Below are 14,544 nucleotides of genomic sequence, written 5' to 3'. Positions count from 1 at the left end.
TGGTGGGGTGCATCCACCCTGGTCCCCACACACCCCAAAAGGGGGTCCCTGCTAGGGGGGTGCCCCCCCTTCCCCTCCGCACCAGGAGGGGGTCCCTGCTCAGGGGGATGCTCCCACCCTCGTCCCCCCCCACGCCCCAGGATGGGATCCCTGCTTGGGGGGCGTGCTCCCATCCTGGTCCCCCACCCCATGAGGGGGTCCCTGCTGTGGGACTTGTCCCACCCTGGTTCTCCCACACCCCCCCCCCCCCAGGAGATGGACCCCCGTTCGTGGACAACACTGAACCCAGCTCCCCGCTCTGATCAGGCACCCCCATCCCACCCCGTCCCCTTTCTGCCATCCCCGTGCCAGGCCAGGCCATCCCCACGGGACCCCCGGAGGGGACGGGGCCCTGTCCCCGCCGGTGGCGGACCTTGCCCTCCCTCAGCCCCCACCGCCTCCCGACAGAGTTTGGACTCGGAGCTGAAGGCTGCACGGGATCCTCCGCCGCCATCCCCACCACGCCACCCGCATGGAGGTAAGCCCAGGGTGGTGGGGAGACCCCTGCTCCCCCCCACCCACCGTGGGGTTGGGGTGCCATCCCCGTGCCCCCCCCCACTGCCACCCTTCTGTGCCGCCAGGTCCCCAAGAAGCTGGTGAACTCGGTGGCGGGCTGCGCCGATGACGCGCTGGCGGGGCTGGTGGCCTGCAACCCCGGCCTCCGGCTCCTGCGGGGACACCGGGTGGTCCTGCGTGCCGATTTGGTGGCCATCCGGGACCGGGTGGCTTTGCTCTCCGGGGGGGGCTCTGGCCACGAGCCTGCCCACGCAGGTGAGCCCCCTGCTGCCACCGCCGCCGGCCGGTTGCCCCCGGCACAGCCCTGAATGCCCCATCCCGCTCCGCAGGGTACATCGGGAAGGGCATGCTGACCGGCGTGGTGGCCGGTGCCGTCTTCACCTCTCCGGCCGTGGGCAGCATCCTGGCGGCCATCCGGGCGGTGACGCAGGCTGGCGCAGGTAGGGTGACATGGCGGGGCGTGGGTCGGGGCTTCATCCCCTGCCGTAGCTTCACTGTCCCCGTCCCCCCAGCCGGGACCCTCCTGATCGTGAAGAACTACACCGGGGACCGGCTCAACTTTGGGCTGGCGCTGGAACGGGCGCGGGCGGAGGGGGCCGACGTGCGGATGGTGGTGGTGGGGGACGACAGCGCCTTCGCCGCCCCGAAGAAAGCCGGGCGCCGCGGGCTGTGCGGCACCGTCCTCATACACAAGGTCCGTAGGGTGCCGCTGGTACCCAGGGCCCCACCGCATCCCTGCGGGGATGGGGGGATTTTGGGGGACGGGGCTCAGCGGACCCTCACCCACTGCTGCCCTTCGCAGGTGGCGGGGGCCCTGGCCGAGGCGGGGGCGAGCTTGAATGAGATCGTCGACAGGGTGTCGGCGGCCACCAAAGCCATGGGTACGTGCGTGGGACCCCTTGCTGCCCTGTGGGGTCCCCCAGGGGTGCTGTGCCTTGTCTCCCAGCCCCCCCCCCCATCCCTTCTGGCAATTCACAGCCCCGGGGCAAATCAGAGCTTCTCCGTGCCCCCCCCCAGCCCCAAATCGCCCCAGGCTTAACCCCATCTTCCCTCCCCGCGCAGGTACCCTGGGTCTCAGCCTGTCCCCCTGCAGCGTCCCGGGGTCCAAGCCCACCTTCCATCTGGCTGGCGATGAGATGGAGCTGGGCCTGGGTGAGGAGCTGCCCCCCCCCGTGTGTGTCCCCCCCATGCCGTGGCAGGGGCTGACCCCCATGGGGCAGGCATTGCCCGGTGCGGGAGGTGGCCGCGGCATGGGGTGATGCCTCCCCGTCTCCGCAGGGATCCATGGCGAGGCGGGTGTGCGCAGGATGAAGGTGAGTGGGGTGCCGTGTCCCCCCCCTGCCTCCCGCTCCTTGGGCCCCCCCCCCCGCTCTCCCCTCATGGCCCCCCTGTGCCCCCCAGGTGCTGCCGGCAGATGAGGCAGTGGAGACAATGCTGGCTCACATGACGGACCCCTCCAACGCCTCCCACCTCCCCCTGAGCCCCGGTGAGCCCCCCTGGCCCTCTGTGCCCCCCCGGACCCCCCCAGGCAGGGGTCTCATCCTGCCTTCAACCCTGCAGGAGCCTCTGTGGTGCTGGTGGTGAACAACCTGGGCGGGCTGTCCTGCCTGGAGCTGGGCATCGTGGCCGGCGCGGCTGTGCGCTGCCTGGGTGAGTACGGAGGGGGGGTCTTGGGGTACCATTCCCTGGCACTGGTCCTTCTGCTTCTGGGGATCCTTCCTGCAATGCCCCCCTCACTCACGGACACCCCCCCCTGCCGCCATGCCCGTAGAGAGCCGAGGCATCCACATCGCCCGGGCCTTGGTGGGCTCCTTCATGACGGCGCTGGAGATGGCCGGGGTCTCCCTCACCCTCATGCTGGTGGATGAGGAGCTTGTGGGGCTGATCGGTGAGTGCCCGCCGGCGGGGATGCGGCATGGGACGGGGGCGCGGGGGTCCCCAGGCGCTGGGTGATGGGACAGCCAGGATACAAGGTCAGTGGGGTGTCCCAAGGTGTCCCGGAGCTGGCTGCCTGCACAGGCAGCGCTGCCGGACACGCGGGCGAGGATCCAGCCTTTCTCTCACCTCCTGCTACTCCAGATGCCGAGACCACGGCCGTGGCTTGGCCCAACCTGGCCGCGGCGCCTGCGACGAGCCAGAGACAGGAGGTGCCGGCACCGAAGGAGGGACCAGGGACTGCGCAGCGTGAGACCAGCACGGGTATGGGCAGCCCCGGGGAGCTTGAGTCCCTCAGGAGCTGTCACCTCCCCGTGCCTCGGTTTCCCCATCTCCCCCAGGGATGGGCAGGGGTGACGTCTTCTCCTCACAGGGCCCGGCGCAGCACGGGTGCAGCTGGTCCTGGAGCGGGTGTGCAGCACCCTGCTCGACATGCAGGAGAAGCTGAACGAGCTGGACCGTGAGGCAGGCGACGGGGACTGCGGCCACACGCATGCTCGGGCTGCCCAAGGTGGGTGGTGGCACCCTGGGGGGTACTGGGGGGCCATCAGGCAGGGACTTGTGGGGAGAGGGTACCCCAGCCATCACCTCCCAGGAGTGGGGTCTTCCCTGGGACACCCCTTCGCAGGGAGCGGGGAACCCCGAGCTGTTCTCTCCGGCTGGGGAGCAGGATCTGCCCCCAAGCTGCCCCTTCCTGGGGGACAGGGTCCCCCCCCCAGCCGTCCCTTCTTAGGGGACAGTGTCCCCACAGCCTGGGCGCCACGGCTCCAAAATGTCTCTGCATCCAGTGGCAGCTACCCCAAGGCATTGGGGGGGTCCCTACTTGTCCCCAAGTGGGGTAGGGATCCCCAGGTGCCCCCAGGGGAGACAGGGGACCCCAGGGTCCAGTGGGTCACCCCCTGCCAGCCCACGTGGGGGCCGAGGGAAGCATCTCAGCCTGTTCTCATCTCCGTCCCCGCAGCCATCCAGGAGTGGGTGCGTGCCCGGCCCCCGCCGGCAGCCCCAGCCCAGCTCCTCTCCTCCCTGGCCGACCTGCTGCTGGAGAAGATGGGTGGCTCCTCCGGTGTGGTGAGTGCGGAGTGAGAGGAGGGGGTGTGGGTCTGGCTTGTCACCCCGTGGGACCCCGGCAGTGCCCTCACCGCGGGCGGTGACAGGGCCGGTATCCCGGCAGCTCTACGGGCTGTTCCTAACGGCGGCCGCCCGGCCCCTGCTCAACCGCAGCGATCTCCCGACGTGGGCTGACGCCATGGACGCCGGCATCGAAGCCATGCAGCGGTGAGTGCCGCGGGTTGCGGGACCCCCGGGCCTTCCACGGGACCCCCAATCCCTCTGCAAGATCCTGCCAACCCCCCTGCATCCTGCACAGGTACGGAGGAGCTGCGCCGGGGGACAGGACGATGGTGAGTGCCGGCGTCCCGGGGGGACACGGGGCAGAGCCACCACCTCGCTGGCCACGAGCCACGGGGGCTACCAGCCTGGCCGCAGCCCTGGCTCTCAGCCCCCTTCCCCGTTTCTCCCAGCTGGACTCGCTGTGCGCTGCGGCACAGGCTCTGCACGCCCTGCGCAGCCCCGGTGCCGACCTGCTGCCGGTGCTGACCGCCGCCGTGGAGGTACGGGGCAGGGGGAGCCCGGCAGGCAAAGCCCAGAGCGGGGCAAGCCCAAAGCCGGGCTGGCAAGGGAATGGGGTGGCAATCATCGCTCTGGGTTGGCCCGGGGATGTTCCGGCTGCTCCAACCGTATCCCAAACGCATTCCATTTTTCCCCCGGCAGAGCGCGGAGGCCGCGGCGGAGGCCACCAGGCACATGGAAGCCGGGGCGGGCAGAGCCAGCTACATCGGCTCAGCCCAGCTGCTGCAGCCCGACCCGGGGGCGGTGGCGGCGGCGGCCGTGCTGCGGGCCGTGCTGGAAGGGCTGCGGAGCTGAGGGGCAGGCGGCCGTCGGCCACCCCCGTGCGATTCTAGCGGTGACGGCGTACCCCCAATAAATCTTTGTGGTCTCCCCTAAGCTGGCTCAGAGCATCCATCCCCATGGAACGGTGGGGATTGGGGCTGGCGGGGATCTACCCGGTTCCTCCGGGACATGTCCCCACACGAAGAGGGACAGGAGCAGAGATCCAGCCGGTCCTGTGCTCCAGCGTGAGCATGAGAGCTGGGGAGGAAGGAAGCTGCTGGGCTGGCCACGAGCCCTCCCCACCGGGTGCTGAGAGGGGAAACTGCAGGGCTCACATGGTCCCAGGCACGGGACCTGGAGGAGGCTCTAGGAAAGGGACAAAGAAGAACCAGGGGACAGGACAGAGCCTGCCCTGCAGCACAGGGTGACCCCGAGCTGGGGCAAGGGTCTGGGGTGAGTAGGGGGACCAGCCGACGTGAGCCCAGGCTGCCAGGGGAGCTCCAGCTACCGGTGGCGGAGGGGAAGGTAGGAGCCAGCGAGGACAAGCCAGGCTCTCGGAGGGGACACGGCCGCTGGGCAGCATGGCTAGGCTCAGCCAGCATCGGGATCTGCTCCCCGGACACCCACCTCTCCCCCGTCAGCTCCTGGGGCCCGCCGTGTCCCCAAGAACGCAGGTACAGGCGCAGTGCAGAAGCCAGCGGTTTATTAACGTGTCCACGAGGGCCCCAGGGAGGCTGCTCGGTTGGTCCCACCACCCACACCCACAAGGCAGAGAGGCGCAGGCAGCCCGATGAAGGGCAAGGTACGGTGCGAGGGTCCATTCCATCCCTGCCACCCCGAGCCGGGCCACCCGCGCAGGAGACGATCCCAGGGCAGGGAGCGGCAGCGCTGCCAGGCACACGGGTGCTCCTCTGGCGGCTTCTGACCTGACGAGATTCCGACAGCTCCGGCCGCCGCGTTGAGGAATGGCACTGCGAGGCCCGGGGAGGGCTCGAGGGCAGCCAGTTTGGCACAGACCAAGGTCCGGGAACGAGAGGCCAGCTGGACCCGGCAGGAGCTGGCACGCGGAGGCACGAGGATACAGGCAGGAGCATCACGCTGCGGCCGCCCTCATCCTACGGCAGGCAGGAGGCCAACGCCGGGCCACAAAGGAGGCAAAGAGATGTCCTCATCGCAGCAACACCTCTGCCGTAAGGGAGCTGAGCCCGTTCCTCCCGCGGGCAGATGAGCGTCAGGCGCAGGCAGCGGGAGCCCCCGGCGAGGGCAAGGCGACAGGCCGAGAGCGGGGCCGGCAGAGCAGGCAGGGAAGTGACGGGGTCGGAGAGCTCGGGGGTGGCAACCCCGGGAGGGCAGGGAGAGATCTCGGTTGCCACGCAGGCGTCAGCGCTCGGCAGTGAGCAGGGGCTGTGGTGGAGAAAACACGGGTGAGCCGGGTGCCTGCACCCCCCCTGCCCGGCCCCCCAGTCCCTCCCCACCCCAAGGACGGGCCAGCCGGGGCTGCGGTGGGAGGCAGGTCCCCCAACTCGGCTCCCCAAAGCCACCCTGCGACCCGGCGTGCCACGGCAGCGGAGCTGGTACCTGGCAAGAGTCCGGGGAGTCGGCGTCGGGGCGCTTCCAGCTCGGCCTGGCCAGGGCGCCCAGCACCAGCACCCCAAAGAGGACGATCAGGAGCCCCAGCAAGTTGGCAAAGACAGCCTCAGCGGGCAGGCGCTTGTACTCAGTCGTCCCGTTCTTCCTTGGGAGAAGAGGGGCCGAGAGCTTTCCTGGATGTGCCCAGCCTTCTCCTAAGCCCACGCAACCTTGTACCCACCCTGTACCCACCCTGTACCCACCCTGCAGCAGGGAGCCGTGCAGGTTAACCACCCGAGGCGGGGGAATCACTCACTTCCCTTCGCCGCCCCGTGCTCGGTTTCACTCGATGCCGCTTCTGGCACCCAGAGACACCGACCAGCCCAAACCCCAGCCCGCCCCGAGCCTCCCTCCCTGCAAGGGCTCTCCCCATGCCCACCACGACGCTCACAGGCTGAAGAAGAGCTTCTCGTTGATGCCTGACACGCACGAGGCCACGGACAGCAGGAGGATGGTGGAGCCGAAGAAGACGTGGACGGGTTTGTAGAGGGCACGGAGCCAGGTAGGAGCCCAGGGCAGCAGGAAGGCACTGAAGCCGGCCAGCCACTGCAGGGAGGGGAGGTGAGAGCGAGGGGCACGGGGGAACTGGGGCGCAGGGGGGGTCCGGAGCAGCACCCACCTGGCAGGAGAAGAGCAGCACAGTGACCAGCCCCAGCCAGCTGTGCAGCGAGTACATGTTGGGCGTCCCGTGGTCGTTGTGGAAGCGAAAGACGGCCACCAGCCCCAGCACGGCCAGGCCGAAGGCTGCCAGGGCCAGGACGCCGTGCAGCACCTTCCAGGGAAGCTTGGGGCCGCTCCAGGCGGGGGGCAGGCGGTACACCAGGGCCGCTGTTGGGTGAAAGGGTCAGGCGAGGAGCCATGCCGGGACCGCGCCGCGCCGCACGCCCCGCTCACCTGCGCCGTACAGCACCACCATGCCCGTCACCATCAGCACCGGGTGCCAGTTGAACATCTGGGCGCTGCCGTCCAAGGCGAAGCCGCCGCGCCAGTGCTGGCACCAGGCGCTCACGAAGGCCACGCACACGAAGCCCAGGCCGCCCAGGAGGACGCAGAAGGGCAGGAAGGGCAGATCCAGCATCTCTGCGACGGGATGGCGGCACCTAGGGAAGAGCGAGACGCCCGCTCAGCCTCCACCGGGACTCTCCGCCCGTACCGGCTCTCGTCTGCGTGCAGACACCCCCAGGGAGGAGCCAGGCTGAAAGGGGAACCAGGCACCCTGAGGAGGGGCAGCCCTGGCCCAGGGCCCAGCTGCTGCCCGGCCAGGGAAGGGTGCCAGGGCTGGAGCCGGCCAGCTGGGGACGTGGAGGGTGAAAGCGGTCCTGGCAGAGCCAGGGCCCTAGGCAGCACCCCACCATGCTGCACCCCAACACCGTGCCCAGGGGACGGCAGCAAGGGCCTCACAGGGGGGTCCAGGTGTCTCCTGTAACCCTGCACCCCCCCAGCACCCACAGCCCCCCCTACATTGTCCCCAAGGACCCACTGATCTGATCCCCTGCCTCGCTCTCACACATACTTACACTCTCCATCCCCCCAGCCCCCCCAAACCTGCAGCCCAGCCCCCCTTCCACCTCCCCACTGGCACCTGCACTCCCTCTCAAACCCCCCTCAGCACCTCGTTCCCCCCCCCAGCTGCACCCACAGCACAGGGCTCCCCCAACTGGGTGCGAGGAGGCGCTCCCATACCCCCCTGACCTGGATCCTGGCAACCCCAGCACCCCTTCTCCCTCCTGCCCGCTCTGCGCCAGCCCTCGCCCCACCTGCTCCACGGGGGTCTGGGGGGGGGGACGGGGGACCCGCAGGCAACAGCCCCACAACCCTGCCTGGGCTGGGCAGCGGGACTGGCAGGGCCCTGCCCTCAGCCCATGGGACTCGAGCAGGTGACTGGCAGGAGCGGGGCTGCGCTCATTTGCCTGCTGCTTTGCATCTGCCTCCAGATATAGATATTTATGTCTCCTCCTGGGGCGGGGGACGGCCCTGTCGTGTGTCCCCCCCCCCGCCCAGATCAGCCACCCCACGGGACTGTGAGGCAGGAGGTGGGTGGGACGTGGCCCCGGCACAGCACGGGGATCACGAGCTCAGCCACCCGCTTCGCTTCGAGGCCTGGCAATGCTTGCCATGGCGCTGAGCAGCACCACAGCTCCCCTGGGCCTGGGCCCCACGGCTCCCCCAAAGCCTGGAGCCCATGGCTCCCCCAAAGCCTGGGGACGTGGGGCCTGGCCCCACGCCTCCCCCACAGCCGGGGCCCCGCAGCTCCCCCAGACCTGGTGACACAGGGCCTGGCACCACGGCTCCCACAACGCCAGGAACACGGGGCCCGGCCTTACGGCTCCCCCGGGCCTAGGGACACAGGGCCCGGCCCCGAGGTTCCCCCGAACCTGGAATACAGGGCCCCGCGGCTCCTCCCGGCCCCGGGAACACGGAGCCGGCCCCACGGCTCCCTCAGCCCCGAGGATACGGGGCCTGGCTTGGTCCCGGGGCCGTACCTCAGCCCCGCCCGCCGCCCGCCGGGCCCCGCCGCCCCCTCGGCCTCGCCGGGCGCCTCCATGTTGGACGGCGCCGCTCTGGCCGCTCGCCTCGGTGGTGGCTCCCACCCAACCCGCCCGGGCCCGCGGCCAGCGAGAGCGACGGCCAGAGCGGCCCCGGCGCGGTTTCTCCAGCCGTGCGCTTCCGCCCCCGCCTCAGTGGCTGCGCTGTTGCCGTGGAGACGGAAGATGGCGGCCGCAGGTCAGCGCTCGGCCGCTCCCGGGGTGCGGAGGGTGGGAGGCGGCGGGGACCACCGGGCACCCTCAGCCCCGGGCACCGCGGATTGCCTGTGCACCGGGGGGACGGGACGGGACGAGGGCGAGAGCTGGGGGAGCGCTCACGGGGGTGGGGGGCACGGCGGCCTACCGGGGCGGCTGGGCCTGGGGGAACCCCGGGGGCGCTGCGGCCTCCTGAGGGACCTGGGGTCGGGGAAGGGGGGAGTCGGGGGCTGCACGGGGAGACAAGAGGGGACCCGGGGGCCACGCACGGAGAGGATGTCTGCGTGGTGGCTGTGTGAAGGGGGGTGGGGGTGGCATGGGAGCTGGGGGTGCGGGGATCTGCCCCCTTGCCCCGCCATGTCCAGTCCTGTGGCTCCCTCTCAGAGAAGGAAGGCCTCAGCACAGCACTCTCCTGCCAGGACACAGGGGACCCTCCATTCTCCTGGACACCCCCCATCCCTCCGAACACCACCTTACCTCCCTCCGTGTCACGTCCCTCCTTCTCCGGCACTGCCGTGCTGCTGTCCCCCAGGCAGTGCGGGCCCCGGGCCGACTGTCAGCGGTGGGAGAAGTGGGCAGGAGGGCCGTGCCTCCTCGCTTGTCACCAGACAGCCCCGCTCCCTCCCTGCGTCCTCGTCCCCGCTCTGACCAGCTGCCCCAGGCGGGGTGCCCAGTCCTGGGGTGGGGTGAAGGTGAGCGATGCCGGGACACGGCGTGCCCAAACCTGCCGCTGTTAGCGTGGCCTGCTCAGCACTGCCCACGGAGCCGTCAGCAGCTTTAGGGTTTGTCCAGCGGGAGAGGTGTGAATAACCTGCCTGGACGCTGCTCCCTGGGACTCGCACGTCTCCCTCGTCCCTGTATTTCTTCACATCTGTTTCCCGAGATCGGGGTGGCTGTGAGGCTGGAGGGTGGGAGGGAGAGACCGAACCCACTGCGTGGTGAGAAGAGAGGGGCGACAGCTTGTTTGTGAGAGCCCAGCCTACAGACCGGGAGCAGAGCACGGCTCTGCATCGGCAGGATGCAGAAACTGGCAGGAGCTGCTGTCGGTTTGACCTTCCTTTGGGTTTCCTGGCAGAGGAGGTTCACGAGGTGCAGGGGGGTTGCATCCCACCCTGCCAAACGAAACCTCTGCTCCCCCCTCCAGGTCCCGGCTGCAGGGAGAGGCGAGGCTGAGCCCCTCGGCTCCGCACCATGAGCTGGCTTTGCCGCTGGGGATGCCGGGGCTGAGGGCTCCGACCTCCGGGAAAGGAAGATGCTCCAGACCAGCAACTACAGCCTGGTGCTGTTCCTGCAGTTCCTCCTGCTTTTCTACGACCTCTTTGTCAACTCCTTCTCGGAGCTGCTCCGCACGGCCCCCGCCGTCCAGCTCGTCCTCTTCATGTGAGTGCCAGGCGGGCGTAGCGGGTAGCGCGGTGGGGCAGGAGGGCTGGGGTCTCACCACATCTCTCTCTCCTCCCGCAGCATCCAGGACATCGCTATTCTCTTCAACGTCATCATCATCTTCCTCATGTTCTTCAACACCTTCGTTTTCCAGGCCGGGCTGGTCAACCTCCTCTTCCACAAGTTCAAGGGGACCATCCTGCTGTCGGCGGCCTACCTGGCGCTCAGCATCTCCTTCCACGTCTGGGTTATGGTAGGGCTCGGGGGCTGCCGGCTTCTCCTGAGGGCAGGCAGCACAGGCAGCACGGGCAGTGGTCTGCTTGCTTCGCTGGCCACAACCCCCTGCTCCCTTCAATCCCTCTCTCGTGAGAGGAAGGCCACGATCTACCCCCGCAAGGACAGTTCGGCGTCCCTCTGCGATTCCCTGCACGACCCCCCCCGTAGGCATCGGGCTGGAAGGGAGCTGCCCCCCATCCCGGCCCCTTCCCTAAGGGCCGTGACCTGCTGGAAAAAAAAAATCCTCTTTCCCTAGGGGAAGCCCAGCAGCTCCAGCTCTGTGCTGGCACAGAAACCGACGCTGGGGTAATCCCCGCTGAAGTCCGTGACAGCGGCTCCTGGTTTACTTGGGATTAATCCCCAGCAAACGCCAGTGCTCAGAGCCCGGGGGCAGCCCCCTCCCCGCTGCCATCAAGCGGCACCCAGGGCTGTCAGGGGTCCTGGCTCTATCCGGGCAGCATCTTCCCCTGACTAAACTCCCTCCTCTCCCCTGCCCCAGCCCCCAAAGGAGCAGCCCACGCGCCCTGCCCAGCCCCTGGGCACCCTCCTCCATCGACCTCTCTTCCCCCTCGCCCCCTTCCAGCCTCCGAGCGAGGGTCCGTCCCCACTCTGCCGCCCCCGGGGGCTGCCCCGCGCCGGGGCGCCCGAGCAGGCAGCCGCGCCGGTGCTGCCCACGCCATCCGGGCGTGGGATTGCCGGGGATTTGTAGGGATCTGAAGTCTGAAGCTAGAATAGGTCCCGGCTCGCTGACTAAATCCCCTGAGCTGCTTAATCTTTGGGGTGGGGGGCTGCCCCCCAGGGCTGCAGAGTCACCCCTGGCCCGTGCACAGCCTCGGGGCCAGCAGCATGCTGGGCTGAGGGAGCCGGAGGCGCGGGTTGCTGCTCCCAAACTAACGCAGGGGTTATTCCTGTCTCCTGTCTGTCTGTCTGTCTCAGAACCTGCGCTGGCGGGACTCCAGCCGCTTCGTGTGGACCGAAGGCCTGCAGACCCTTTTTGTTTTCCAGCGCCTGGGTAAGGGCTCGTGGTCGCGGGGTCCCTGCTGGGGTCCTGCTCCTTTCGGGGAGCCTGTGGGGGCAAAGATGGGGGTCCGCCCTCACCCTCCTCCCTCCCGCAGCGGCCGTGCTCTACTGTTACTTCTACAAGAGGACGGCGGTGCACCTGGGTGACCCCCTCTTCTACCAGGACTCGCTCTGGCTGCGCAAGGAGTTTGCGCAGTTCCGCGGCTGATGGCTCCCCTCGGGCTCTGGGCGACCCACCGTCTCTCCCCTCGGCTCCCCGGCAGCCCCCGCCATCTCTCTGTACCTCACGGGCCCCGTTGGGGACGGCTCCGGCACAGCCGCCTTCCTCTTCTTCCTCCCGGGGACCAGCCTTTCCGCCGACGCTGGTGCAACTCGTGCGGATGCCGGGAGTCGGTGGGAGGCTGGCGGTGCGTCCCGGCTGCGCGGCGGGAAGGTCCGTCCTGGCGCCACAGCCCCTGTTGGGACTTGAGTGTTTTTGTAAAGAGTAAAGAAATAAATTGGCTGCGTTTTCCAGTGGCTGCCCGGTGCCTGTGCGCCCCGAGCCCCCCGCCCCGGCTCTTCCCTTCCTCCCGGTGACAGCGGCTGCCATCCCGGCAGCCTTACCCACGCCTTACCCCAGCTCAGCGCTGCTCTTGCAGCCATGGAACAGGGCTGTTCCCACCTTACAACGTGGGACGTTCGAGCCCAGCGTAGGAACGGAGGCAGAACCGGAGGGCAGCCGGGGCTCCCTACCCGCCCGGCCCCCCAATCCCCTCGGCCGGACGCGGGACTCGAACCGGCGGCTCAGCGGCCTAGTCCTCCTGAGCCATAGAGAGGGCGGAGAGAGCGGCCGGGCGCTTTCCCGCCCAGCGCTCTCGGGATCGAGGGCGGCGGCGGTGGTTCCCATGGAGATGGGAAGATGGCGCCCAGGAGTGAGTGCGGGGCCGCGGCGGGCCGGGCCGCGGTGGGGAGCGGGGCCGGGAGCGGGGGGGCAGCGGGGCGTAAGGTGGGACTGGGAGGAGGTCAAGGCGCAGCGGGGCCGGGAGCGGGGTTCAGCGGGGCCGGACCGTGCCGCGCCCCCCCCCCCTCCCTCCCTCCCCTCACGGCCGCCTGGCTCCCGCAGGCCGCCAGCGCTCCTCGGCCCCGCTGCAGGTCCTGCTTTTCCTCAACGGGTGGTACAGCGCTACCTACTTCCTCCTGGAGGCCTTCGTCTTCGTGTACAAAGGTAAGCCCCCCCACCCCGGCCCCCCCTCCTTGCTCCCCCAGGGCAGCACCCCCCCCCACCCCGAGGCCCAGGGTAGGCTGTCGGTGTGGGCTCTGAGGGCAGCGGCGGCTGTGCCCCCAGTGCTGCTGCTGCCGTACCCCTTCACCAACCTGGTGCTGGACGTGGTGCTGCTCTTCCTCTACCTCGGCACTGAGGCCACTCGCATCTTCTTCGGTAAGTCCTGGGGATGGCGGGGCAGGGATGGTGTACCCCCCCGGGGTGACACTAGGCTCCAGAGCCCCCCCCAAGGAACTGCTGGGGCAGAGCTGGGACCGCGGCGGTGCCGTTTACCGTGTCCCCCCACTGCAGAGTCCTGGGGGGGGCCCACAGGCCCTGTGAGGGACACCCCCCCTAACCGCACGCCCCACAGGGTCCAAGGGCAACCTGTGCCAGCGGAAGGTGCCGCTCTCCATCAGCCTGGCCCTGACCATCCCGGCTGCCGTGATGGCGGCCTATTACCTGCTGCTGCAGACCTACGCCCTGCGCCTGGAAGCCATCCTCAACGCCATCCTCCTCCTCTTCTACGCCGTGGAGCTGCTGCTGGGCGTCCTCGCGCTGGTCTCCTTCTCCAGGTACCGCGGTGGGGCCATGCCAGGGTGCCGCAGGAGCCGGCGTGGCGAGCAGCCAGGCCGGTTTGGCACTGACATGACCTCCTCTTCCCTTCTTCACAGCGTGGATTCGTACTGAGGCCCCGTGCCACGCCAAAGGACCAGGCACAGAGCGGCACAGGTACGCGAGGTGGCGGCGAGCCAGCGGCCCCGGTGCCAGTTCCACCTCCCAGGCCAGGCCCACGCCGGTGCCCCTGCCTGCAGGCAGCCCCGGGCAGGGGAGGTCTGCACCCTGCCTGCTCTCCGCTTCACCCGCAGCATGCACGAGCGACCTGCCGGGCAGCACCCAACCCGCTGCCACCCGGGACGCGGCACCCAGGGCTTGTGACGCGCAGGTCAGTTCGAGGTACGGGAGAATTATTATTATTTTTTTTTTTTTTTCTACTGCCTTCTCAGAATAATTCACTATTTTCCAATAAATATTTATTTTTAGCTGGTGCCTGGGCATGTGGCTTCCCCCGGGGCAGCGGGCTGGGCATGAAGTACTCAGGAGCTTCCAGCACCGCACCGCTGCCCCACAGCACTGCCCTGAGCTGACTTGGGGGGCCCAGGAGCCCCCCTCAGCGGTGTCAGAGGATGATGAGGGTCAGGGACAGCAGGCAGAGGCACTAACAGTCCCCCAAGCGCCGCCCTTCCCTCCCACACAGCGGCCCTAAAACACTCCCACCCCACTCATTACCTCAAAGACCATCGTAGGGAGGAAACGCGACAGAAGAGCCCTACAGCGCCGTATAAAAGATTGACAACGTCATCAAGTTTATTACACAATTTCCAACCTATCAGAAAGACAAACAAATCTAGTCACTGCGAGCAGGAGGGGCAGCGCCTCGCTGGGTGGTTAATAGGGGTTTGCTCTGCACTTTTCCCCACTATTTGGAAAGAAACTAAAAATTTGTGTCGTTAAGTAAAAAAACAGAACTCTCCCACCGAGCGCTCCCCCCGGCACTCGCCCGCTAAGCCGGCACCTCATGGTACTTTACAAGATGGGGTTGGTTTTTTTTGTTTGTTTGTTTGTTTCTGTGTCATTTCAAACTAAAAAGACCTCCGGAGCCGGGTTTTTCTCCTGTCCAGCAACAGTTCAGAGGCCACCGTTGCCTGGCCAGCAGCCCTGGGGGCTGCCACCCACCCTGGAAGTCACCCTGGGTCTCCTCAGCTCACCCCGACCCTCCTGGGCTCTCCCCTCTCCTGTCGGAGGGACCCACGCGGGGTCTTGCAGCCCGGAGAGGCACAGGGCTGGGGGGTGGGGGGGCTCCTGCCTGGCTGCCCG

The 14,544-nt window shown here is 68.6% G+C and overlaps 4 protein-coding genes across 4 annotated transcripts; 3 read left to right on the top strand and 1 right to left on the bottom strand.

Annotated features, from left to right (window-relative positions):
- The first annotated feature begins 408 nt into the window (after window positions 1-408).
- Window positions 409-4,466, top strand: TKFC (triokinase and FMN cyclase). The gene is made up of 17 exons (XM_050897125.1): window positions 409-517; window positions 621-810; window positions 885-995; window positions 1,068-1,249; window positions 1,358-1,436; window positions 1,618-1,707; window positions 1,834-1,868; window positions 1,957-2,041; window positions 2,116-2,205; window positions 2,327-2,443; window positions 2,635-2,754; window positions 2,864-3,001; window positions 3,452-3,558; window positions 3,662-3,765; window positions 3,857-3,890; window positions 4,011-4,100; window positions 4,261-4,466. The coding sequence occupies exons 1-17, from the start codon at window positions 512-514 to the stop codon at window positions 4,411-4,413; spliced, it is 1,731 nt and encodes a 576-aa protein (XP_050753082.1). The 5' UTR covers window positions 409-511; the 3' UTR covers window positions 4,414-4,466.
- A 607-nt stretch (window positions 4,467-5,073) lies between these two features.
- LOC127016556 (lysosomal membrane ascorbate-dependent ferrireductase CYB561A3) lies at window positions 5,074-8,311 on the bottom strand. Its single transcript, XM_050897126.1, has 6 exons — window positions 8,271-8,311; window positions 6,904-7,109; window positions 6,629-6,837; window positions 6,401-6,555; window positions 5,959-6,115; window positions 5,074-5,784 (listed from the first exon to the last, which is right to left on the bottom strand). Exons 2-6 carry the CDS (start codon window positions 7,085-7,087, stop codon window positions 5,761-5,763), a joined length of 729 nt encoding a protein of 242 aa, XP_050753083.1. The 5' UTR covers window positions 7,088-7,109; window positions 8,271-8,311; the 3' UTR covers window positions 5,074-5,760.
- Window positions 8,312-9,894: 1,583 nt separating this feature from the next.
- Window positions 9,895-11,939, top strand: TMEM138 (transmembrane protein 138). The gene is made up of 4 exons (XM_050897884.1): window positions 9,895-10,130; window positions 10,212-10,383; window positions 11,343-11,418; window positions 11,522-11,939. The coding sequence occupies exons 1-4, from the start codon at window positions 10,003-10,005 to the stop codon at window positions 11,632-11,634; spliced, it is 489 nt and encodes a 162-aa protein (XP_050753841.1). The 5' UTR covers window positions 9,895-10,002; the 3' UTR covers window positions 11,635-11,939.
- Window positions 11,807-13,624, top strand: TMEM216 (transmembrane protein 216). Its single transcript, XM_050896981.1, has 5 exons — window positions 11,807-11,859; window positions 12,434-12,630; window positions 12,751-12,843; window positions 13,040-13,241; window positions 13,341-13,624. Exons 1-5 carry the CDS (start codon window positions 11,807-11,809, stop codon window positions 13,354-13,356), a joined length of 561 nt encoding a protein of 186 aa, XP_050752938.1. The 3' UTR covers window positions 13,357-13,624.
- The last annotated feature ends 920 nt before the right edge of the window (window positions 13,625-14,544 follow it).

The sequence above is a fragment of the Gymnogyps californianus genome, chromosome 5 (assembly GCF_018139145.2).
Source record: "Gymnogyps californianus isolate 813 chromosome 5, ASM1813914v2, whole genome shotgun sequence".
NCBI classification, from domain to species: Eukaryota; Metazoa; Chordata; class Aves; order Accipitriformes; family Cathartidae; genus Gymnogyps; species Gymnogyps californianus.
Note: the sequence above shows the minus strand (reverse complement) of the source record. Positions and strands in the feature narration are given on the sequence as shown.

Excerpts from the sequence above, each read along its gene's own strand:
- TKFC (XM_050897125.1), top strand. Across the intron at positions 2,444-2,634 it reads GGAGCTTGTGGGGCTGATCG|ATGCCGAGACCACGGCCGTG; the intron begins GTGAGTGCCCGC and ends CTGCTACTCCAG. Across the intron at positions 2,755-2,863 it reads GCAGCGTGAGACCAGCACGG|GGCCCGGCGCAGCACGGGTG; the intron begins GTATGGGCAGCC and ends TTCTCCTCACAG.
- TMEM138 (XM_050897884.1), top strand. The coding sequence starts at position 10,003 with ATGCTCCAGACCAGCAACTACAGCCTGGTGCTGTTCCTGCAGTTCCTC. Across the intron at positions 10,131-10,211 it reads GTCCAGCTCGTCCTCTTCAT|CATCCAGGACATCGCTATTC; the intron begins GTGAGTGCCAGG and ends CTCCTCCCGCAG. Across the intron at positions 11,419-11,521 it reads TTTTGTTTTCCAGCGCCTGG|CGGCCGTGCTCTACTGTTAC; the intron begins GTAAGGGCTCGT and ends TCCCTCCCGCAG.
- TMEM216 (XM_050896981.1), top strand. The coding sequence starts at position 11,807 with ATGCCGGGAGTCGGTGGGAGGCTGGCGGTGCGTCCCGGCTGCGCGGCG. Across the intron at positions 11,860-12,433 it reads CCCGGCTGCGCGGCGGGAAG|GCGCAGCGGGGCCGGGAGCG; the intron begins GTCCGTCCTGGC and ends GAGGAGGTCAAG. Across the intron at positions 12,844-13,039 it reads GGCCACTCGCATCTTCTTCG|GGTCCAAGGGCAACCTGTGC; the intron begins GTAAGTCCTGGG and ends CACGCCCCACAG.
- LOC127016556 (XM_050897126.1), bottom strand. The coding sequence starts at position 7,087 with ATGCTGGATCTGCCCTTCCTGCCCTTCTGCGTCCTCCTGGGCGGCCTG. Across the intron at positions 6,116-6,400 it reads GAGAAGCTCTTCTTCAGCCT|GAAGAACGGGACGACTGAGT; the intron begins GTGAGCGTCGTG and ends TCTTCTCCCAAG. Across the intron at positions 5,785-5,958 it reads ACTCCCCGGACTCTTGCCAG|CCCCTGCTCACTGCCGAGCG; the intron begins GTACCAGCTCCG and ends TCTCCACCACAG.